This window comes from Euprymna scolopes, chromosome 11 (genome assembly GCF_053919585.1).
Source record: "Euprymna scolopes isolate OS-2025 chromosome 11, ASM5391958v1, whole genome shotgun sequence".
Classification (NCBI taxonomy): domain Eukaryota; kingdom Metazoa; phylum Mollusca; class Cephalopoda; order Sepiida; family Sepiolidae; genus Euprymna; species Euprymna scolopes.
Window position 1 is genome coordinate 144,762,302 of NC_136492.1, and position 27,030 is coordinate 144,789,331.

General features: G+C 32.2%; 1 protein-coding gene across 2 annotated transcripts in view; it reads left to right on the forward strand.

Annotated features, from left to right (window-relative positions):
* Nucleotides 1–27,030, forward strand: part of LOC145288099 (PCI domain-containing protein 2-like) — a 93,243-nt gene that overhangs the window by 53,593 nt on the left and 12,620 nt on the right. The window contains exons 13-15 of one of the 2 annotated variants that reach the window (XM_080136156.1): nt 4,510–4,576; nt 5,232–5,288; nt 5,766–6,355. The exons of the other annotated variant lie outside the window; for it this stretch is intronic. Coding sequence (XP_079992282.1) covers nt 4,510–4,576; nt 5,232–5,288; nt 5,766–5,855 — 214 coding nt within the window. The 3' untranslated portion in view covers nt 5,856–6,355. Of the gene's footprint in view, nt 1–4,509; nt 4,577–5,231; nt 5,289–5,765; nt 6,356–27,030 lie in introns of those variants that run through there. 2 annotated transcript variants of the gene reach the window in all.

Here is a 27,030-nt window from a genome sequence, read left to right on the forward strand (position 1 = left end):
CAAAGCCTACCCTCACAAAACCCTCAACACCTCAAAGGGAGTCATCAGATGTCCAGAATTAAACATCTGCTCTCTAGATGAAATAAAAACAAACCTAAAAAATCAAAAAGTTATAGATACAAAAAGAATTACAATAAAAAGAAACGAACAAACAATAAACACCAACACATATTAACTTTCAATACTCCCACTCCACCAACTGAACTCAAGATTGGATATATTAACATTAAAGTAGAAACATATATCCCCAGACCACTTCGCTGCCTAAACTGCCAAAACTTCGGCCACTTCAAAGAATACTGCACCAGGAAAAAAGTATGCCCAAAATGTAGCAGTAATGAACACCAAGGAAATATAAAATGCCCAAACTGTGGTAAGAACCATCCAGCATACTCATTGCTCTGCCAAAACTGGATCAAAGAAAAAAAAATAAACAAACTAAAATATACCAAAAACATAAGTTTTACTGAAGCTAGAAAAATTATTGAAAAAGCTACAACAGAACCAACTAGATCATATGCAGGTGCAACCAAAAATCAATTAAAAACAATAGAAAACATTGAACTAAAGGAAATCTCTACCCTCATAAAATCACTTCAAGAACTAGTTGAGGCATTGAGGGCCACCTTACAGCAACTGCCATCAACTCAAGTTGTACTTGGAAAAATAACTACCAAACAGTTGAAAATAAAATCCCACCAGATCCCCAAAATCAAACACAATCCTTTAACAAAAAACCCACACAAACTGAAAACATCCCAAAACCAAAAGAACAATCGCTAGTACCCTCCGCAAAGAAAAAAAAAAGAAAAAAAATCAAATCTCACACCAACCAAACAGAAAATAAATGAAAACCCCAAAAAAGACAGATCTCGCTCCACGTCAAAAACCAGAACTACAGATCAGAACAAATTTAAATCCTTGGAAATAATGGAAACAGACGACAGAGCCTCCGAACCCCCATAATCAAATAGTAGAAAACAACCACTGTTATTCTTAATAAAATAAAAGGAAATCAAAAACATAAAACTAAACTATGGCTAACAAAATAATCCAATGGAATTGCAGAGGTATAAAAGCCAACATGAATGAATTACTTCTAATACCCAATCTCTGCTCTACTATAATATGCCTACAAGAGACTTTTTTAAAACCATCTGAAACTATCAATCTCTGTAACTTCACTGAATACAACTACACAACAAATAATCCAAATAGAGCTTCTGGAGGAACATCCATTCTCATCAACAAAAACACAGCACAAAGCCAAATCTACAAACTAATTTACAGGCAATTGCCACCACAACCACCCTACATAGAACAGTCACAATCTGCTCCATCTATCTACCCCCAAATGACCCTATAGATGAAACAGAGATAGAAAACTTATCAAACAACTTCCTTGCCCCGTCATATTATTAGGTGACTTTAACAGTCATAATGTTTGGGGATGTTCAGACACAGACAGAAAAGGAACCATAGAAAATATTATCAACAACAACAACAACCTATGCATATATAATAACAAAAAAAACAACCTTTATTTACTCTGCTACAAACTCATACTCAGCAATTGACCTCTCTATAAGTGATCCTAGTATCTTTATGGATTACAACTGGACAGTGCATGAAGACACTTGTGGGAGCGACCACTTCCAATAATATTAGAACACTTTGGTCCTGATACAAAGTCAAAAATTCCTTGTTGGAACCTTAAAAAAGGTAACTGGAATAAATTCAAATCATTATGCGAACACAAACTTTTACCTGGAAAACATGTGAAAGACCCAATCACTCACTTTACAGATACCATCATCTCAATAGCTGAGGAATGCATACCGAAAACAAAGGTATCAACCAAGTATTATCGGCCCTAGTTTAATGATGATTGCAAAAAGGCTATCTTGCTACGACGTGCTGCATTAAGAAAATTCAACAACCGACCAACTACTCAGAATTTAAACAACTTCAAAATATGCAGAGCTAAAGCACGTCGAACAATAAAAGAAACCAAATGTAAATCCTGGAAAAACTTTGTGTCCAAAATCAACGATAACACCAAAGACAAAACCATATGGAAAATGATACGGAAAAAAACACAAGTTCCCCTCTCAACCACCTCTGTATAAACAATAAAAAAATAACCGAAGAAAAGGACATAGTCAACATGCTTGCAGACACTATTGCAAATAATTCATCATCCAAAAATTACAATAAAAAATTCCAGACTATTAAACATGAATCAGAAAAAAACCAACCTACACTTTAAAAGTAATAATGAAGAAGTTTATAATAAACTTTTTACCATTCAAGAACTAAAGGATTCATTAAAAAAAGGACAACTGAAAACAGATTTAAGTTTTCCACTAATAAGACTAAATGCATGCACTTCTGTCAGCTTAGAAAACTGCACCCAGATCCTCTCTTAAAATGAGATGATACCCAGATTCCTGTTGTCGACGAACATAAATTCTTAGGGTTAATATTAGACAAAAGACTCACATTCATCTCTCATATCAAACACTTAAATGCTAATGTGAGTCATTGCCCGCACAGACTGAGGAGCGGACAGACAAACCCTACTGAAACTATATAGATCACTAGTACGCTCAAAACTTGATTATGGCAGCTTCATTTATGGCGCCACCAGAAAATCATATATAAAGATACTAGACACCAGAAAATCATATATAAAGATACTAGACACTGGTCAAAATCAGGGTTTCAGGCTTGTACTGGGAGCCTTTCGAACTTCTCCCACCGATAGTCTCTATACAGAAGCCAACGAACCGCCATTATCAATTCGGCACAACAAATTAGCTTTACAGTACTTAACCAAAATTCTCTCTTGCCCAGACAATCCTGCCTACGATTGTATTGCAAACGCACTAGATTACAATCTCTACGATAGGAAAAAATCACAACCATCAAATCCAGCCTTCAATCCCAACTACCAAAACCTATTTGACCAAAAGGTAAAAGCTATAAAACCTTTTGGTCTTCGTATGAAACCATTAGTGGAAGATGCAGGTATCAGAATCAGGAACATCCATGAGGTCAACCAACTAAACCTCCCACCCTGGCTACTAAAACAATCTGAAATTATCTTTGAACTAAACAAGCTCCCAAAAAATCAAACTCATCCACTGAACTATCAAGAAAAACTATTTAACATTCCGGAAAAATACCCAAATCATCAGCATATCTATACTGATGGTTCTAAGAACAGCAACAGAATTGGATGCTGAATAATATCCAATAGCACTACCTTGCAGAAGCGACTATCAGACTATGCTTCAATTTTTAGTGATGAAGCCACAGCTATAAACCTGGCAGTAGACCTCATTACTGACCTCACCTACAACAAATTTATAATTTTTTTCAGACTCCCTATTAGTACTTGAATCTCTAAAGAACCAAAATTTAAATAACTCGCTACTCATTAATCTATTACAAAAAGTACATACTCTTTCACAAAATAAAAATATCAAATTCTGCTAGATACCCAGTCATTTTGAAATCCAAGGCAATGAAAAAGCCGACAGAGCTGCAAAAAATGCACTAAATCTTGATTTAAACGATTTAAAAATTCCACACACTCAGACTACAAACAGCTAATACATAGATTCATTATGAAGAAATGGCAAGAAAAATGGAATAATTGTCAAAACAACAAACTTTTCAAAATCAAAACCACAATCGAGAAATGTTTACCAAATTTCAGAAAATCGCGTAGAGAGGAAGAGGTTTTGTCCTGCATTCGCATAGGACATGCACACATAACCCACTCCTTTCTACTAAAAAAAGAAGACCCTCCAGAATGTGTGGCATGCCAAGAACCCTTTACTGTAAAACACTTTCTTTTGGATTGTGGCGACCTCGAACATATCCGGCAGAACTATTACAACGTTAACAATTTGAAAGAACTATTTAAAAAAGTCAATCCTAACAAAATACTAACATTCCTAAAAAAAGCCAATTTATACCAAAGAATATAATTTTACCTGATCCAACTTCACCCCCCCCCCAAAAAAAAACACCTAATGACCAAAAAAGGATGACTGAATAAGTTAAAATATCTAACAAAAAAAAAAAATGACGGACCTTCGCATTAAATAACCAAAAAAAAAAGGGTTGATATGCTGTAAAACCCAACCTAACCTAACTTAAAAAGAAAAAACTTAAAAAGAAAAAACTTAAAAAGAAAAAAAAAAAATTTTTCATTTTAAAATTGCCTCTTTTTTGGTTTCAATTTCTATAAAAACATTCAACAATCGTTACCCACCCACACCTATGCACTATTGATTGCAGTGATTAATATACATGCAAACATGCAATAATTTTTTGTTTTCTCTCGTATTCATTCAAGATTGTGCAATAAACTAAGTTTTGCAAAACAAGATAAACTAAAATCTTACGATATTCAATTTAATGTTAAAAACAAAATAAAATGTGATAATTTTGTAATTTTCTTTTTCATTTTTTTTTTTTTTAATTCATAATTTTCAGATATTTGATCACAAAAAGTCATCAACTGCCCATAGAATCTTTCACAACAGTCCTTAAAATGATGCAGGTTAGTAGTTTTGAGATTTTCTTTTTTTGATGGTATTATTGAGCTGTAGTCATGCTATTATTTCAAACGGTGCGGGTATATATAAAATAATCTGAAGATAATGAAGACTATCATGAATAAAGAAACAAACTAGTGTAGATACATATGATGTTATTATGTTATTATGATGATAGTGTGATGTTAATATGATATAATGATGATGATATGATGTTATTATGATGATATTATTATGATGTTATTATGTTATTGTTAATATGATATAATGATGATATTATGATGTTATTATGATGATATTATGATGTTAATATGATGATATTATTATGATGTTATGATGATAATATTATGATGATGTTATTATGATATTATGATGTTAATATGGCTGTGAAAGCATTTCAACAATTCACTGGGAACATTTGAAACCATCATTTCATTTATTTTTATCGGAAACAAATTATCAAATAACTGTTAAAATAAAAAAGGAATTTTTCTTTTATGTTTTATTTTTAAAATCAATTCTGTTTCTGGTTTTTCAAGAAAAGATAAATTTTATTTGTTTCATAGGCTTTGGTATTATTTCAAATAATATTTATTTACCAAGAGATGAAGATTTAAATCCTTGATTTTTTTTTTTTTTTACAAAACTTTTTCGTTTCAGGTGGAAGACATAGACAACGATGAGACAGAATGTATTTTGGCAAATCTGATTTTTGAAGTAAGTCAAAGAATTTGAAATTGGGAAAATCTTTTGAATTGATTTTTTTTTTTTTTGACTATCAATTTTTTATTGAAAAAAATGAGGAGGTGGGGTGGAATGAATCTTTAATTTGGTTTCATGTTTTCAGAATTTTTACAATGATGATTCATAATTTATTTGAATTGATTTGATTATTATTCGCAATGCTTCGGTTGATGTAATCTCCGGCCTTCTTCAGGTGCATCTTTATAAAATGGGGACAGAATTTATTCCACTGTCTCCCACAAACGAAGAACTAATGTCTGAGAAAATGTTTAGTAAATTTTGAATTTACTGTCTAGTTACATGACTAAAAGTGATGTAATTCGACACGTCAACCAATCCGACACGTCACTCATACTTATTAACCTTCTATGCTGACTTCCTTAAATTTTGTTACTGTTAACTTAACGTTAAAGTGTGTTTTTTTTTTTTTTTTTTTTTTTTTTTTTTCAGAACAAAGTCAAGGGTTACATTTCACATCAACACCAAAAGTTGGTTGTTAGCAAGCAGAATCCGTTCCCGGTTCTCTCATCAGTGCTTTGAACACTTCTGCAAGTTGACAACAAAACAATTCCAATTCAAAATAAAACACAAACTTGTTGAAGAACAGAAATCGCAAATGGGGTATTGAACTTTCCAGAACTTCCCAAATTTTCTGTTGAAATTAGGCCATTAATGAAGTACATTTAAATAGAAATAACAAAATGAATTTTTCTTAATGTTGAAATTTAAGCAAATGAAAAGCTTAATTCCATCAAAAAGACTGGTCTTTTAATAGAAAAAAATCTGTTAAATTTCCAGAAATGACTGTCTTTGTGTTTTCTATATCTGCTGAACTCTGGCCAGAAGATATTTTCCAACATTTAACATGTTTGTATTTAATTCCACACATTTCATAGTTTTTCCTCTCAAATGATACAACACAAATTATTTTCTTTTCTCATTAATCGTGTCAGATCAAAAGAATCTTTCCCATGTTTCATTCAAACTCATTTTTTGCTTTGAGAGCAACACTTCAATTAAAAGAAATATACAAATCAAAACTGAATTCATTTTCTTCTTTTTTTTTTTTTTTAAGTTTAATTATAGGCAAGAAGTTTTTTTTAAATTACAGACAAGAAGTTTTTTTTAATTACAGACAAGATGAAGTTTTTTAATTACAGATGAGATGCAGTTTTTTTTTTTAATTATAGATGAGCTGCAGTTTTTTTTAAATTATAGACGAGATACAGTTTTATGCCTTTTTAAGATCAGCTTGAAGTTCACTGCTCAAAAGATGAAACTCTGATTGCTGGTTTCCTCACAAATGAAAAACAACTAATTGCCCTTGACGAGGAAGCCTTGAAGAGGTTGATTGTTCTAAATACCTTGGATCTATCATCACTGCAACAGGTTAAGGAGGGAAACAGAATATCAACAATCACATCAGCCATGCTTGTCTCACTTTTTGCCGTCTTTAATCTTAGCTTTGGTCCAGACCTGAAATCAAGCTTGGTACTAAAATCCATATCTAAGAGGGGCATTTCAAAAGTAATGCCTACTTTTTTTTTATTCTACTTAAATGGATTAAAGGGGATTGCAAATTGCATTGTTATGATGACTGAACTTATGCATTCATGACCTGAAAATTTCATCTCTCTGATACAGATATTGATGGTGTGAGACTCTAAGAAAGTAATCTCGGTCATAAGTATGTATCAGAAGCAGAAATGTGTCATTGTAATTCCTCGCAAAAATGCGTTGAGAATGGTGATGACTATGTAGAAAAATAAATTCTGGAGTACAAAAGGTTTTTTTGTTTTAATGGTACCACTCCTGTCTTCATAACTCTTCAACTTTTTGAGTTAAAAAAAATAGGATGCTTTACTGTTGTATCAAGCTCTTAACTGCACCATTCTATTGTTTGGCTATGAAACCTGGCGAATGTGAGCAAGTGACCGGCAAAAGCTTGAGGTGTTCAATCACTATTGTATATGTTGCATCCTTCATGTTTGCTGGCAACAGTTCATCTCAAATGCCATTGTTCATTCTCACTGTAATATACCCTTTCTACAGCAAGCTCTCCTTTCAGGACATCTTCAGCAGTTCAATCACGTTCTTCGTCATCACTCAAATGATTTTATCTGAAAGCCATTCAACCAGCCCCTCTTCAGAGTTGGATAAAAGATGCAGATGTCAGCTGAAAACCTGACTCAGAACAGTGAAACAGGATACTGAGCTGGTCTTAGGTGTTCTTCTCTGTGCAGTTCACTATTGGAACCGTCATTGGCTAACACTTGTATGTGGTGTCTTCAATAAGTTTCCAAACATTTTTTGTACAGACATTAAAATTGTCGTAGACTCTTTAAAATTCAGTATGTTATCGCTATACATCTTATGAGATGACTGACAAATTTTTATGATTTCAGGTTCAAACGAACAGTACATCAGGAATTGAAATACACTCTACTAAAGCCTGATTGTCACAGCTGGTGAATTTCAAAAATGCAATCTGGACGTGACATTTTTGAAGAACGATATGCAATAAAATTCTGTTTTAAACTTGGAAAAAATGCCACAGAAGTGTATGGAATGCTTCAGACTGCTTTTGGACCATCTTGCATGAATTGAGCATCAGTTTTTGAGTGGCATAAGAGATTCAAGGAAAGCAGCGAGTCGGTGAGAGATAAGTGTGAAAGGAGTAAGTCAGAACACCAGAGTTGATTAGCCAAATAAAGAATTTTGCTGTGTGTCTATAGAGACAATAAGTAAACACTATCAATAATTCCCCCCACTCTTTATCTGTGCCTAAACCTAAACGTAGATTCCATGAACAAAGCTTCTTTCTTAGAACTGCACGCCTGTGGAATTGTCTTCCGTTTTCCTGCTTTCCGGCTGACTACAATATGGTTGTCTTCAAGTCTAACGTAAATAAGTTCTTGATGAGCCGTTCCATATAAGTTATCAAATTTATCAAATTTCCATTATTAATGATTACTATATTGTCCAATTTCTAATGTACACTCTTTAACCCTTATCCTTGAGTGGCCTCTTTGCCTTGATAATGTGGTGATGCCTATGTAAAAAAAAAAAAAAAAGCGCAGAGTTTTATGTCAGTGTGGGAACTGTACACACAGTTATTCGTGAAGAACTGTAGGTGCAGAAGATTTGCGCAAAGTTTGTCCCAAGGGGGCTCAGAGAAGATAAAAAAAAAAGATGTTGTCATGACAGCAAGATGGACAGTTCCTCATCCTCCCTATAATCCTGACCTTGTTCCCTGTGACTTTTGGTTATTCCCCGTCATTATAAGACAATTGAGATGAAATAAGCTGTGATGAGGGTCATTGATATGCTCACACAAAAGGGTTTCCATAGGACCTTCCAGAAGGTGTTGAAATGATGCAACAAGTGTATTGCAGCCGAAGGAGATTACTTTGAAGGGGACTAAAGTTTCAATTGTGTACGATTAATAAAAATATCCATACGAAAAATGTCTGGAAACTGATTGAAGACACCTTGTACCTGCTACTGCGATGGACTGTCACGCTTGGTCAGCATTCATTTGGAACATGGTAAATTCTTTGGATGGAGCTGGTCCAACCACTCGAGGGTGAATGTCAAAGCAAATACAAGTAGCGTGACCCGTGGAAATTCCAAGAAAACCTATATGAGATGAAAATACATATTCAAGGCAATAAGTGAATCCTTAGAGGATTTTGTAGAATGGGATCAGGAATTGATGGAATCACATTTAATGCTACCAAGACTAAGTTCATTTTCTTTGACATAAGAAACCTTTCCAATCACTTATTGCCTTGACTGAATGCACCCTTTCCAAAAATCTGATATTTAAATTCCACTGCCTAACATTCAAAGACAACATAAACTGGAATAAATACATATAAGATACGACCATGTCGGCTCCAAAGAAGGTGGGCTCCCTTTACCATGCTAGAAAACTGTCAACCAAGTTTCAGCCTCTGTCTCATCACCACATGTTTGCATCACTATGTTTTTTTTTACCAGCATTTCAGTGGAATGTGTTCTTATGAACTTGTGGCATAAGTATCTCTGACCGACCCAATAAGCAGCAAAATCACACCCCTTCACTGTAGATGCCAGAAAACTTTTTACTCTAATAGTTTCCTCCCTCGAACTGCTACATGGTTGTATTCAAGTCCAAATTCTACCCAATTTCCACAACTAATGATCACCGTACACGTATTAACCCTTATCCTTGAGTGATGACTCCCTTGTAAATATGTATATATTATCCTTGATGGTGACTCCCTTGTAAATATGTATATATGTATATAATTATAAAACTCTGTGGACCATCCGCCTTTGCTTGAATTTTGTCTTTGCCGATTGAGCGATTCTATATTTTTAAAAGGGATGACAGGTGAATTTTTTTATATATATATATATATATATATATATATATATAAGCTCCGATTGTCATTTGTGCGGTCGTGTTTCGATCCTGGCTTAAGGTAGATGCTTGTCTAGCTGCACTGATGAGCTGTGAAACAACGAAACAGTACTGTATGTGGATGACTATATGCTCCCTTTCTTGGGTTGAGCATATTGGGAAGTGATATACAAATTACCATTAGCGTATAAAGTGATGCTCTTTTTGTAAACAAATTGAGCTTAAGTATTTGGACGATGTTAAAACATTGTTAATTCACTGCCTGCATAGCACCAACCGAATAGCGCAATGGCTAGAAGCTCAGTGTCATTTGGGCGGTTGATTTTCGATCCTGGCTTGAGGTAGTTGCGTGTCTAGCTGCACTGATGAGCTGTGAAACAGCGAAACAGTTCATGACACCCTACACTGATGATTCCTGAAAAGATGAAACACTAGTGTCTGTAGGTATTTAATAATTATTATAATAAATAATTATATATACATACACACATATCAGGCGTGGCTCAGAGGCTAATGGATGAGGATGGAGAGTTGTATATTTTGGTTTTGATTCTAGCTGATGGCACCCAAGTCATATATATATATATATATTGTGTACAGAAATTTGTTAGATGAGATAAATTATTGGTACCGTCGGTTTCAAGCCCAATAATTAGGACCGTTTTAGATATTCATATCAAGCTCTCTTCAGCCAATACTCTCTCTCTCATATATATATATATATATATATATATATATATAGTTTTTTTAATTTGGATCTCTCTACTATATATTAGGTTCAATATAATAATCGATAGAGAATTGTCTCTATAATGATAAATATGTAATCTGCATGAATTAAAAAATCATTTAAGTGTATTGTACTACTGGGCAACGCTGTGCAGCCTGCTAGTATATATATATATATATATATATATATATATATATATATCAAATCAGTATATGTATAACTGCCAAGTGGAATCATGCTATAAGAGATGTAGGGGAGGGTGCCACTCCATCCACAGGATTACTGCATTTACCCTTGGTCCTCACCTTACAATGCCGAGTGTTTAGCAAGGAAGCATTGGGTACCATCTTTTAAGTTTTTACTATAATGTGACTGGAGATTTGACCCTGCTTTTCCAGCCTTTTAGCGAACACTCTTACCATTATGTGAAACGTGTTTAACGTGCAGTGCATCATCAATTAAAATCGAAACAAAATGATGTATCAGTTAGAAAAAGTTTGTCACTTCCACGGTAAAATGACTTCTATTTATTTTTTTTGTTTTATAAAATTGCTGACTTGACTTGAGTACAAATGATGTTTTCTTCTCTCCTTTCCAAAAAAGATGTTACTAGTCTTTCTCTACTCTGTTATTATTTCCATGCTAGGTGTTCGACTGAGCTCCAATCCATGGTCTCCTCCTATAAAACATTCACAAAAACTTGTCCAGCTACCACCACTGTAAATAATTTTGCTTTCTTTCTCTGTCTACCTCAAACTAAATGGAATTTTCATGAGCAAAGTTTCTTTCCAAGAACTAATCATCTATAGAAAACAATATCACAGAGCTGCAGTTTCAACCATCATTTCCAATCCTTGCTGTATTGTTTCACTGTTCATCTTACAAACTCATTATCCCTAATCCTTGAGTGGCCTTTGGGCCTTGATAGATGGAGATAAACTAGTACATAGAACATTTATAAAAAAAAAAAGTCAACTATTTCTTATTCTTAAGGCAGATGGCTATATGTATTTAAATGTTGGTTTAGTTGTGTAAACCATCTAAGTACGAACAGCATCCAATGCTGGTTGCTTTATAAAAATGGTTACCCGTTTCACTGAAAAACAAATCAAAATAATAACCACCTATTTCCATCCCGAATTCAACTTGGATGTCTTCAAGTCCAACACAAACAAATTCCTGATGAACCGCCCCCTTAAGTAATGACACCTTATCAAATCCCCAAAACTAACTATTACTACGATAGTATCCCACTGATTAGTGTACACACAATAACCCTTATCCCCGAGTGGCTCTTGGGCCTTGATAAGTGGTGACCCTGATGTAAAAAAAAAAAACAAAGAAATTTTTTTTTCATCATCCTGAGTTTTTTTTTATTTCCACAAAAACTGTGTTGAATAACTTTACAAAGTTGAATTGGTGACATTTTTTGTGTATTTTTATTTAAAAAAAAAAAAAAAGAAAAAAAAAAGAAAATAGTTTGTGCATATCTGACATTGGTAACTTTCAAGAGAGGCAAACATTTAACTTGAATCTAATTTTTTTTTGTTCATTTCTTGGGTGCAAAGTACTTAGAGAAAGGAGAGAGAGAGAGTTGTAACATCATTAGATCTTTTTTTTTCTTAATAAATGAGGGAGAGAGATTCTTTATTTTTCTTTCTTCTTCTTCCAATCTTCTAAGCAGACTGTAACTGCAAGCCTAAGAAATTCTTAGTTTTTGTTGTTGTAAGTTGAGTTGATTTCGAACTTGTGAAAGGTCAAGGTTGAATTACATTTTATTTTTATCAAATGAAAAATATCTGTTTACTTTTTCCGGATCCTGCCATTCACTTTATCTTAATTCTCCTTGTTTCTCCATGAAAAACAAGCCCCAACTTTTGGCTGGCAATCCCCTATTAGCAGATTCTCCTGCGATAATTCTGCATCTGCAACACTGACAATAAATGCATCAACATGATGGAAATTACCGAATATGAATGCACTCGGGTGCATGGTAGTTCAAGAAAGACCTGAATTGCACGCAAAAGGAGTGATTTAACTGATATCACTTCTTTATGTCGGATCACATGAAAAGCAGAGGTGAGAGATTGCCTCCTCTGCCGACTCAAAACACGTTAAATACAAAAACCTGAATGATGATGATGATTTAAAAAAGACATCTCTTGTGTAAGTCATCATCATCGTCATTGTTTCATCAGTTGTTGTCTTACCATGTTTTGACCAACTAAGATAGCGGTTTCAATCCTACCCAAAGCAGGCCAGAGGATTACTTGATCAAAACGTGATGACACAACAACTATGGAAGGCAGTAATTACTTATGATACAGTTAAGACTCAGCATTCCTATTTCGTCACGGTTAACCACTTGAAGAAAGCCAGAGAAATAGTTGGCTGAACCGTAGTAAAACAATGAAGCTGAAGATAAAAGTCCGCAAATAAATATTGAATTTGAATATTTAACATTTTAATTTGTAAGTTGGCAAAGAATTTAAAAAAATAAATATCATGCTACCAGAATGGCGGTTGATTCATAAACAACAATTTGCAGAACAGAATCACATGTCAATTCATAGCTGTAAAGTGAGACAGTCTCTGCCATTTTGTTTTTTAGGGAGTGCGGAGAGTGAAGTAATGGTGGCAGGGGGGGTGTGAATTCATGTAAGTTTTTGAGGCAACTCCTGTTTGGACAGAAAGAAAAAGAAATTATTAACAACAATAAGAATCTAGTGATAGTTTTTGAAAACAGGTAAACATCGAGCTCTGTGCAGATGAAAACTTTGTGGAAAGCTGCATGTTTATTATGCAGTTGTCGACTAACGTCTACCAATGCAGTGTGGAAACAGACAACGCCATTTTCTATTTACAATAAAAATAACAAAAATTGGCTACAAAAAAGGAAAGCACCAAAAAAGCAGTGAATGTTTATCACAAATGTTATGACTGCACCTGGTGCAATTTAAACACAAAATTGTTTTGTTTTGAGTTTTGGATATGACTTTGGAGAGAGGGGTTAGCCTTTTTGGGGAGAGAAACATTCGAATTGCAATCAATGGCTGGCATTTGGCCTGTCTACTCTTTTCAGATTCTTGATTCATTTCAAAGTGTTGGAGACAGAGTTAGTAAAAAAAATCCATTTAAATTTTTCTCTAGTTTTAAATCTGGAATTTTCACAAAGAAAAAAATTGTTAAAAAAAGATCTGAAAGGCTGTTATCAACAAGAATAATGATTGGATTTGTAAAATAAGGATCATTTTCCGTAAAACTATTGAACTCTCTATTAGTATTTATGTTTTGACGTGCATTCGGTCCAAATACCCTCTGGCTTTCTTCAGATTTATTCTTCATATAATGATATTTTCTTCATCATCATCAAGTCCTGGTAGCGTCATACCATCTTGCTCTAAACTCCACAACACCAGATAGGTCTTCATAGGTGCATTGTAAATCCTCTGTTAGTTGCTCTATACTATTTATTTTACTTATAAAACAGTTATCTACAGACACATGTTTCGCCATATCTATGGTTCATCAACATAACTAACTGTATCAGGGCTTGAACCTCCAACCACAGAGACTATGATTGAGTACAGTCACCTATGCTGATTAGCAGCAGATAAGGCGAAACATGTGTTATAAGTAAAATAAATAATGTATATATGTTTATTTGTCTATTTCCAAAAAATATGGCCGATAGTTTAGATCTAAGGGGGACTAACTCCCCAATCTCCTAGAAGGCAACAACTTACACAAAATTTAATGATCATTAAAGTTACCAAAAATGGTACATGTATATAAGTGAGAATGTGTGTGTGTGTGTGAGAACATTTTTCAACCTATAGACTGGATGAAATTTTATATCTACAAACTTTAAATTTGGTATATAGAGTATTCAGATATGTGGAAAACTTTTTAATTGGTTTTCATCTGAAAAAAGGGTTGATAAGGGATCAAAATTTAAAAATTATTACGTGGGAGTCATCGAATTTTAATTAATTAATTCGTGGGAGTCATCGAATTTTAATCTGTTAACTATTTAACAGATGTACATCCGTGAATCATTCACATGATAGATTACTTATGTTAAGAATAAGTTGATTTGAAAACATTTTTTAAAGGTCATTTCAAGCTGGCCTAATGGTTATTGTACTTGACTCACTGTCTGCAGGTTTTGGTTTTGATCTCAGTTCGAGTATTTGTTTTTTATTGACAAAAAGTGAACTGTTTAGAAAAAACATAATACTCGCGTGCACATGTCTCAGTTTCTGCATGAATTAAACTGTAATATTTGAGTATTTTATGACAGGGCAACGCCAGGTGGCCTGCTAGTATATATATAAAGTCATCCTAGTACGAATATTTTACTTGCAAATTTCTTTCACCTTATCCAGTCCAAACTTTGTTGGTTTACAAGTTTAGTTCAATCTTTGTGATTTTTTTCTTTGCAACTTTACTGTTAAGATAGGTAAATCTATCAACATTTTTTGAGGCAATGGAAGAGATGTTCCCATGTTGGTTCAGGAAGATGTGCTTTGTGTTGTTTGAGTTAAGAAAAAGCTTAATACAATTTACCATTTCTTGGAGATTTTTCTCATAATCTATATGAAAAAAACAGACAAACCTGACAAGCTACTAAGTCTCATCCCTTTACAGTAGAGATCCCTAGGTGCAAGCCTTTTACTCCAATAGTTTCTTCTCCAGAACTACGGGTCTTTGGAACTCCCTTCCAGGATTCTGCTTTCCCAACTGCACTGATATGCAGAAGTTCAAGTGTAATGTTAACAAACATCTTTCTACTCATCTCCCTTCATAATGACCCTGCTAATAGTAGTAGCCCCCTGCTTCAAAGTGGCACTGTGCCTTGTTTGGGGTGAAAATTGAATAATAAAAAAAAAACAGATGTATGTCTGTATGTAAATATCAAATCGAAAACTCTTAAACTACTTAACGGGAAATAGTAATCATACACCAGCATGATTTATAATGATTAAAATCTTTGTTTGGATGAATAACGTGTACAAACATATAGCGGCAAGTTGAAATGCAAAATGTTCATTTCAACTTGCTGACATACTTTTACTTCTTTCTGCGCATGCCCAAATTCAATTCATTTCATAAATTCGTTTAATATTAAACTATTCTTACCTATCTTTTGATAGCTACATCGGTAGGAGATATGGCTGGAGTGCTAAATGTTTCGGTTGCGATTCTAGCTGATGGCATTGAAGTCATTTTTTTTTTTTTTTAACTTTTGAAATCACTATTTATTAGGTACGATATTCAATACGAAATCTGCATGAATTAAAATATATTTAAGTGTATTTTATGGCCTGGTAAGGCCAGCCTCCCTGCTCCCCCCAATTATAATTCAATAATTAATAAAGAATACTAGAAAAGTATCATTATGAATAAACAATTGAGCTGAAGAAGGCCAAAGTGAAGGCAGAAACGTTGAAAAATAGATATCAAGTGTAAGGAGAATCATTGAAATGGAAACATCTGCAAAACATAATTCTGTTCTGATAAATCCAACTATTTCATTGGAAAAAGTGTGTTAGGGTTCATGACCAACAAATTTTATGCCACGAGGGGTTGCCTGTGGAGACTTGGTTTTAAAAATCGTTCACGTTTTGGTAAAATGTATCTATCCACTGCATCACGGATCCTTCACAGTGGGTAAATGTGTTGAGTCTCTACCGTTCCAGATGAGCATTGTCTATAGTGGTTTCAATCCTACCCAAAGCAGGCCAGGGAACTAGCTGGCCAAAACGTGTTGAGACGACAACTATGGAAGGCAGTAATTGCTGGGGACAAGTTACAAGACTCAGCATTCCTATTCCATCGCAATTAATTGCCTGAAGAAGGCCAGAGGATGAGTTGGCCAAAACGTGATGAAACAAGAATAACTATGAAGATGAGGATAACCGTCCACAAAAAGAATGAATACACAAATTATGAAGACTCATCTCAAAGGATTAAAAAAAAAAACTTTCAACTTCATAAAAAGGATAATTGGAAATTGTCTTTTCTTTTTGTAAATCTCATTGACTTTGAAAATTCCATTTTTGTCGAATGGAATTCCTTTTCTATTTTAACGAATTAGTCTTTTTTTTCTTTTTTTTTTGTGTGTGTGTCTTAAAGCAATGGACACATCGACATTGCCGTACAGAGAAGGGTGGTGGTGAATATAACAATGAACCCACACATTCAAAATGAAAGAGAGAAAGCTTCCAATCCTATTTAAACTATTCCCATTAATATTTCTCAGTACTAGGACTTATAATCGAGTTTTGAGGCATACAATCAACAAATTACATCACCAGACTTTTGTATGCAAGGGTTGCAGTTTCTCTCAATTTAGCATTTATCATGGTGCACAGTCAGGGCATCTCTCACAACAGGCCGAATGCTCAGGGCAAGATGAAAGGGGGTTTTGAGGGGGCTGTCAGATTCCTGCAATAGGAAATAGTGCATTCAAATATCACAAGAAACGGCCCAGACTAGAGATAAAGTTCAAATCACACAATTCAGAACTTGTAAAACCAATAGTTTTATTTTTAACAAAAAATAAAAATAAACAAAAGTGGGAAAAGGTAAAATGCCACCAAATTTACAAAACTATTGACAACGCTTGACAAAACCCAAATTCAAAAAGGAAGAGAAGAAGCTCTTGAAAGAAAAAAACAAATTCTTTTTATACAAATAAATATAAATTCTGGATTGGTTTTTTTTTCAGTTTCCAATAATCAGTTTCAAGTGAATAAATCATAATTTGAAGTCTTTTTATTTTTTAATGTTTTTTTTTTTGTTTTTGTTTTGGGCTTTTCTTTTCTTAGTAAAATACATAAAAATTCAGAGGCAATAAAAGACAACAATTTAGTGAAAAAATTAGCCAAAAATATGAAACAAGTTTTTTTTATTTTTTAAATGCACTCAACCCCAAATAATAAAAAAAGCAGAGGTAAATGTGCCAAAAGTGTGACAGTATGTTTTTAACTTTTAACAAATAACATGAGCAGAGGACAAGTTGTTTTTTTGCTTTAACCATTATGGAATTAGTCGATAAGTATGTAAACAGGCTGGTAAAAGTAATGGCTCAAACCTACTAATATTTCTGTGATGGAATTAACATTAATCTTTGGTAATCTTTCTTTACTGCAGGTTAAGGTTGATTCCAAGACCGAAATATTAGTAGGCTGTAGAGATGAGTTTGTGTTATTATTTTTAATAACTTGTTTACATACTTATCCACTAATTCCATATATTAACCGTTCTCTTTCTCTCTCACACACACACACACACACTATATATATATATATATATATATATATATATATATATATATATATGATCTGGGGTTTCTTACATGTTAATCCAATGAAACTCCAGTGTTAATAAAAAAAGTGTTCAAAACAAGTGGAGCAGATTGTATAAATACAAAAATTTATACTAACATTATTAGCTACATATATGCATATATGTTTCAGTTGCGATTTCTTTTGAAATCCAACATTCTCAGTCCATAACCAGATGAGACTGTGGTCTGAGAATGTTGGATTTCAAAAGAAATCATAACTGAAGCATATATACACATGTCTAGCTAATAATGTTTGTATGAATTAAAAAATTTATACATACACACATACTCTGGTTTCTCTCTCTCTCACACACACACGCACACACACATTTATATATAAAAGCGCACCCTCATTTATTATGTGTTCACGTGTAAAGTTCTATATAGACATCTGCAAATGAAGTGTAGAATATGTCAAAATGGTAAAAGAACGGTGCCAAATGGAAGGTGAGACAAGTGAGACTCGATCCAGGGAAGTCAATGTTTACAGACTGTGTGCATTTTGGTAAGTTCATTTAAACGACAACTCACTTGCGGGATTTTTTTTTTTTTTTTCAAAATCCTTGTACAGAAAAACAAAAACAACAAACGTTTGTCCTTTGATACGGAAGAGCGACCGGAGGGTCCCCAGATGGCTAACATCTGAAGAAAGTCTGGTGACTGCCGACCACCCGAATCTGAATCTTAGCCTTGAATAAGAATGATTCTTTTTTAAAATTTTTTTTTTTTTTCCTAAATAAAATGTAGCGTGTGTGTTGGGTTAAAGAGAAAAGAAATAGTAATTTTTTTTTCTTTTCAAGAGTTTTTTTTTATGAATGACTTTTTTTCTCGACTTGCTTATTAATAAACTCAGCCCAGAAAATGGCAGAAACTTTTTTCTTGATTTTTTTATGAAGAAAATCATTTCAAGAAATTTTGCTAATAATTGTATAAAATTGTGATAAAATATTTGAAAGAAAAATATCTACATCTAAAAAAAAAAAATGTAAAAAAAAAACACTTTCTTTTTTTTCTTTGTGATAGACTTTTGGGCAACAATCTTGAAAATATGTTGTCTTTTTTATATTTTGAAAAATAGTTGCATAAAAAAAAACAAACGGAATGTCCTATAGAGTTTGAGGATTTGTTTTGTAAATATTTTCGATATTTATGGACAATGTTCCAAGAAAGGAATGCCCTCTTCATCCACAGAACAAGGAAAAGATGCGATGCTAAAAATAAAGGCTTTTTAAAAAAATTCGTTTTCTTTATCAACAACAAGAGGAAGCACTAAAATCAGCAAAAGTCTAAATCTGAAAGATTATTTTTTCGTAGAAAATTTCGTAGAAGTGATGACATCGTTAATTAAACATGAAACCATTCTAAAGCCTCCATCAGCGCTTTATTGCACAGAATAGAAGTCTGATTGTTGAACTTTTACAAGGTGAACCGTTCTTTCAGAATAGAAAAAATATTTCTTATAACTTGACTGGATTTTTCCAGAGTTTTAGCATTCTTATTTAAGTTAAACATGACAAACATTTTAGCCATGTTTTATATTTTTCCAGAATGAGATTTTCGATGATAAAAAGAAATGAATGAAAATGGTTGCGCTTTAAAGAACGCTGAATGGTACTTGTCCAGTTTATGACCCAATATCCTGCAACTTCGCATCGGCATCTTTCGGCAGATTATGCAAGCAGCTGGAAGATGCTAAAGCAGAACCTACCAGATGATTAAGTTTAAACGCAACATTTCCCTCTTTCCCCATGTTAAGAATGGCTTTCTAAGTAGAAAGTCATTCTTAATATGAGGAAAAAGAAGGGCTTTCATGTTGACATAGTGTGTTGAAGGTCATTTTCAGTTTTAAAAACTGTTTATTGATGAATTTAAAATTTTCTGACAGCTGATTGGATAATCGCTTCGACATCTTCCAACTGATTATGTAACCTGCCAGAAGATGATGACATGAGGTTGCCAGAGATTTGATTGTAAAATGAATGAGTACATGGTTTGGTTTTAGATTCATTAGAAAACGAACGTAAAACAATGCCTAGCCTCAATCTGAAAAGTTGGATTATATCAAATTTTTTTTTTTTATAAAACTATCGATGAAAAACTTCTCTCCTCAGAATTTAATGAGGATTAAGAAAATAAACCAAAAAAAAAAAAAAATTCATGATTAATTTTAGTAAAGGCCATTTTGATCTTAAGGTGACTAATTTGTTTTGGTGTCACCTTCTTTTTTTTCTTTTGTTGTCAGATGGAAGATCCTAAGGGAAATAATTTCGTTCCAATAATTTTTGGATTATCATGAGAAAGCTATGACAATTAAAAAAAAAAAATTTGAAGAGGGGGAGAAGGGGTAGGAGGGGAGGGAGTGCGGGTTTTAGTGTTGCACAATTTAAAATTAATCATTAAATTGAAACTTATTTATCTTATTGCTTTGGGAATTGTGGTCTACCACTGAGAAAAAAAAATATTGTCAAAACGCCACAGCATAAAAAAAAACAAAAAAAAACTTTTAACCGACGAGTAATTTAAGTTATTTCTAAAATAATGACCTTTTTATGAAGTTGATTTTCATTGACCTGCTGAGACAGAAATTGACTTAATTCACTAAAAGTTTATTTCAAAAATTTTGAGTTGAGTATCGATAATTTGTATTATTTTAACCATTATTCACATCATGATTCAATAAGTTTTGGCTGAGTTAACATCTGACCTTCTTCAGATGCATGTCAAACTCAGGAACCTGTATGGAATTTTAATAAATTAATACTTCTACCCGGTCATGGCTGATAGAATGAGAACAATATACCCCCATAGATTAAAGAAGGAGTTTAGAATTCAATGAAAGTTTCCGAGTTCAACATACAGATTCCAAAGTTTGACTAATAGGTTTCTAAGTTGGAAAAGATGTACTCGAAAAAGGCCGGAGGTTACTTCAGCCGAAACTGTGTGAATATAACCAGCAAGATGAGTAGTTAAAATAATTCAAGTGGTACAAATTACCTAAGTTTATACAAATGAATTTTTAGAAATGGAAATAAAAGTCCCAAATATTTTTTTCTAAGTTTTGTTGATTAAAATCGGAATGTTAACCAAAAAATATCTGTGCATTGCACATCTCCAGATAATAAAAAAGTGCTTGTCCAGAATTCTCCCTATATTAAACAAAACAAAAATAAAGAAAAAATTGTATGATCTATGTGAGAGAAAGAAAACACTGTACACCAAAAATCATGTAAATTGATTAAATAATTTTATTTTTGAATAAAAAAAATCAAATTGAAAAAACGAATCTTGTGTGCATTTAGAAAGCCATTCTTAACATGGGGAGAGGCATTGGAAAAACTCCAATTCGCTTAAAATGATTTTCCTTATAAATAAAACTACTTGATCAACTTACATGATTTTTGGCGCATGATATTTTCTTTTCATCGTACGTACGTACATCATATAGATTTTTCATTTTTTTTCTTCATCAAGAGATGGAATTCTAGACAAAGGCAAAAACAAAAAAAAAGTTTTCTTTACAAAAAAAAAAAAAATTGATTAGCAACAAACATCCTCATTTTTACTTTTGATTCTTTTTATTCCAACACCAAAAAATCTTCATGTTTTTTTATTTGATTCAAATAAACTTAAAATTATTTCAAACAATTTTTAAGAATTCACTGATGAGGAATTCATTAAAATAGTTTTTTCATATATTGCATATTCTCATGCATAAATTTGCTGCCGACTTTATTATTTGTGATAATTTATTTGTGATAATATGAAAATTATAACGTCCATGTGATTGATGAGGAGAAATTCAAAATAATTCAAGTAATTTTGTGGCTTTCTTTGAAAATTTGAAAAAAATAAATGTAAACTATAAATCATAAATTTATAGATTTTTTTCTTCCTTTAAATTTAATGGTAGCAGACGTTTGATCCAGAAGAGATTGACTCTGGAGATTTTGGCCCAATTTTTCTGACCTGAAGTGTTTTAAACAACTATTGTTTCAGAGAAGGAAAATTTCACTTAATATTTTTTCAACCTCTACCCCCCCCCAAAAAAAAACAACAACAACAACAACAAAAATAAAAATGAAAAATCTATTTGTTTGGAGCTCTTTGTGCTAAATACTAATAAATAAAATATAGTTAAGTTCGTAAAACAGTACGAAAAAAAAACAACAAAAAAAACGAACTATACATCGCCATTTTCTCTCCTTTAATTTTTATTTAACCAAAGTTTACTAGAAACCCTTGCTTTTCAAATACAATTTTAAATTGAAATATTAAAAACGATTTTCAAATTTCAAACTAAATTCCCAAAATAGTATTTAAATTCATTTGCAAAGAAATGAAGAAAATTAATTTGAAAACTAAATTATCTTTATTTTACTGAAATTATAGAATTGAGGCATTCCCTCTAGCATTTGTGGTGTGTAATATTTTCCTAAAGTTAATTTGTGTGTAACGAAAGACAAAAATCGATATCTATTTAAAAATTCAATTAAAATTTATTTTTCATAAGAAAATATATCACAAAATTGTCAATAAGTTTCTTCAGAAATCCCGTTAATATCTGAAACTCCCATACAAAAATATCTGGCCCAAACTCTGAGGGTTGGAAAAATAGTGGGTCAAATTTTCCTCTCTTAAAAAGTTGTTGAATCAAATAAGCCAATCAGCTAAATCTCTGCAATTAAAATTTTACGAACTGCTCCTCTAGCAGACGACACCAACAAACTGACGTGTGAAATTTCATATCAAAATTTGATGTAGAGTTTATTTGAATAGAAAAGAGGGGAAGAAGTGACAGGAGTAATGTTTTGGCCCATTTTTATTTTATTGTAAATAGATAAGAACTGATGATAAAATAATGAATGATACAAAAAACAAAAAAATATTCAAATAAAAAATAAAATAAAAAAAATATCAAGTAAAAATAATAAAACGAAATTGCATTTTTTTCCATTTCTTTTAAAGTCAGTTTGTATTATTCTAATATCATAAAAAAAATTGAGGGAACTATAAAAGTTTTTGATTTCAGTCTGCACCACATAAAATGACGGTGGGGAGGGGGGTCTTTCAAATTTAAACAAAAAAAAAAACTCAGAAAAAAAGCCATGAATTTTATGGCAAGAATAGGATGATGCTGCGTTTTTAGACATTTCAAGAATTTATTTCACTTATTTTGTTAGATGAGACTGATGATGATACATATTGATTTCAAAACCTTTTTCATATTCGAAGATATTTCCAATTTGTTTAAATTATGAAGAATTTGAATCTGAAAATAACTCACCAGAAATTCTAGGGAAAAACAGTTTCCCTTGAAATTGTTACATCTTCAATATTTAATTTATCAATTAAAAAAAATTCTAGAAAAATAAAATGCCAAATTACTTTGAGTCTTTTTTATTTTTAATTATTATAATTACTTTTCAATAAATCAAATATTTGTTTTGTGAGAGAGGGGGCATCGTAACAGTGAGGATAAGGGGACAAGGACTGATGAGGTGTGGGGGTAGGAGATAGGTGACTGGAATTAATGCTATGAAGTGAAGAAGTCTTTGAAACAACAATGAAACAATCAGGCCAGCGAAGAGCAAGCTAATAATAATAATAATAATAATAATAATAATAATAATAATAATAATAAAAAAAACAAACAAACAAACAAAAAACAATAAAAAAACATAAATAGGAACCCTAATTATGTCAGGGGTACTTATGTAAAATACAGACCGTGCTATTTTTATATGGGATTTTAAGCTAAATTCAATGTTTATGGTATCTTTAGTTTATTAAATTGTTAGGAAAAAAGTACAAAATAGTTAAACAAAAAAAAAAAAGAAAAGAAAATCTCCCTTCCTAGATTGAGAATATGTGTCGATATTCCAGCATATTTCTTGAGACATTTCATTGTTGCATAACTTCCCCTATTTTCTAGACAGTGGTAGATGAAACATCTTCCAATATATTTTAACTGAAGGAATGTATCAAATTCTTAGACTACTACTACTACTACTACTACTAATAATAATAATAATAAGTAGTAGTAGTAGTATAAGTAGTTTGGATGATACTTTTCTGTAAAATAAACGTTCATTTATTTTTAAGAATGTTTCACAAAAAAAAAAGTTAGCAATTACAAGAAATAAACATTACACATTTATTAAATCAAAATAAGGATTGTTTAAATTGTTCCACTTAGTTTCATATAAAAAGTTAATAAATAAAAAATATTATATTACACGTATATTATAATACATAATTGCTAATCAAATACATTATATTGCCAAAGAATTTTTAATACTAACCATAAATTCATTCAATGCAAATGGGGTTAATAATAATAATAATAATAATAATAATAATAATAATAATTTGTCTAAGAATGTGATAAATTCCTTCAGTTAAAAAATCTGTTGGAAGATGTTTTACTAAGGACGTCAAATCATCTGTCACGATCTAGAAAAAGCGGAAATAAGGCAACAATGCAATGCCTCAAGAAATATGCCGGAATGAATGCCTGTGTTTCTAAATAATAACATTATTATTTCAGTACAGTCCGTATTCTAAATAAGTACCTTATCAGGTTTAAAAACGCATTCACATTTGAATATTTTTCTTTTATTGAGTTAATTTTTTTGAAGCTGAACACTAAAGAGGATCTCTTTGGATTATTTTTTTGGGAGACAAACTTTCTTTATCTCTAGATTTAACATTTTGTGTTAAGCACAAATAGTTATCAGGTTTTGCACAATGAAAATATCCGTTTTGTTTGGCAATAGGCACACGCGACTTTTTACCCTGACAGACGGCTACTTTTGCCAGAACACTTTGGCCTTCATCTTTTATACCAAATAATTAGCTGAATGGATCGTCAATAAAATTCAAGGGAATTGAGTTCAGTTTGTCTATTACAGTGGATCAATACTTTTTGCGGATCACTTGATGCCTAAACATGATATCTTTAGTAAGTTATTCGTGAGGTAAATCATTAATTCAACCATAGCGGCAGTAAGGGAAGAAGGTTCATACTTTTATCAAAGTTATTAAAAACATAACTGAACTAAGTAAGATCATTCAATTAGATTTGGGCTTGAATTGCTGTTTCTTTTGTTTGCAATTTTATCACTCTACCTCCTCCCCCAATGCTAGTCTCCTTTAAGGCAAGAAATGAAAAATAAATAAATAAATAAATAAAAAAAAGGTGATAAAAAATTTGTCAACTTTTCAAACCTCATTCATCTAAAGTTCAAGTTCTCTTATTCGAGTCTCAGAAAAAAAGCAAAATTATATATTTTGTTTTTGTCAAGATGAGAGGCTTATCGAAAAGTCGGCAAACAAACAATTTTGGGAGCATTTCTGCATTTTTGGTTTTCAGTACAATTTTTTAGTCTTCATATTTGAAGAGTTCCATTCAGGACAAGGGAGACAATCACCAAATTTATCAAAACTTTGCAAAACTCTTTTAGCAAATCGAAACAAATGCATTAAAGTAACACAGTAAAACAACAGAAAATATTTATCAAATAAATTTTTTCTTTTACAAGTGTTGACTATTTTCATGTACCCCAAAATATTCAAAACTGATTGTTTTAATTTTCTGAAAAATTGTAATCAAAGTTAAGTGTTAGTTTTCATACAAAAAAGAAAATTAAATAAATTTTGTGATTGTCTCTGCCTTTGTTCTGAGTGAAATTTTACAAAAATGCCCCCCCCCTCCCAAAAAAATTTCCTGGAAACCTAAAATGCAAAAATACCATTTTTAAGTGGTCAAGACTGGGTGGAAAGTCTAAAACATGGCAAAGTCTTCAGAACAGGATTTGCGGACGGTTGTAGGAAGTGCAGATGTGACAATGAAAACCAGGGATAATTATAGTTTTTAGGAGCTGCCAACATTTTTGGAGGCTTATGTTGTATGAACATGTAGAGAAACATTGTCAGTTTATACTCAGTGTCTCTTTCTCACAAAAATACCTGATTTTTAGAAGTTGACTTCCAAATTCTTTTTTTTCGAATGAGAAAGCAAAACAGATCACCCCTATTTACTTGCCTCTCCATGAGGGCAGAGTTAGACACAAGATCCGTTTTTATTGTAGGGGAAATTCCAGCTCCCTAAAAAGGGCACTCTGGATTGGAACAAAAATTTAAATTGTCTCAGTCTTATAAAGATTTCTTTTCTACTGACAGAGATAAATTGAAATATAGTATCAGAACAGATACTTCACTTTGCTTTTAGATAAAAGGACAGCAAAATGCATCATTCAAAATTTATCTTTGAAAATCCTTTTTCAGAATTTAAACAATTTGCACCTTTTTTTCCATTTTTTTTAAATAAATAATTGTTGTTTAGTTTTAAAATGATGGGAAATAAAGTTTTATCTACAAAAAAATGAAATCATTTGAATATTTTTTTCAATCCATAGAAATTTCTCATTACACACTCATTTAATAGTTAATTCATTTTTATTTTGAAAAATAAAAAGATTGTTGTTTTTCAGGACAAATTAGTTCACAAAGACCTTGTGTCCGCTCTATGTTTCTCACTCTGATAAGTACACAGTGAATTCTTTTGTTTCATTTATTAATCAAATATTTATTGAAATGCAAAAATAAAATAAAAAATAAAATAATGGAAAATTAAACAAGCTAGTTAACTTATGAAAAAATCATGTCGCCACCCTATAAATCTGGGTCACATCAGAATCAGTGGCAATATGCCTTATTGTATTTATTTGCTTCCCCACCAAAGCAAATTAGGCACAAGGCCGTTTTTAATGTGGGACAAAAACCAGCTCCCCCAAAAGTAGGCAAAAAGGGGGCACTCTGGTTACCAAAAATAATAATTGTCCCAGTATAGAGGGTTTCCCCTCCATTGACTGGTACAAATCATCTTAAGTGCAGTATCTGCAGAACAGATACTACACTTTGATCTCGGCCCGAAGGCCAAGAACACCAGAAAAAAGGCAAGCCTTTATGCCTTATTTGAAGTGAATTTAAAAATAAAATTCAGTTTAAATGTAAAATGACAAGATCTATTTGGATTCGGTTACCTCCGTTGATTTAAAAAAACTATCACGTTTTTGTGCCAATATTAGCCATCATCTGATTTTGTTGTTGTTATTGGTTGTTGTTTACCCCTTATTAAGCAAACATTATCCTCCCAACAATTTATATCCAGACTTATCCCTACTATAATTTTTACCTTTTTATTTCAAATTTGACTTAAACA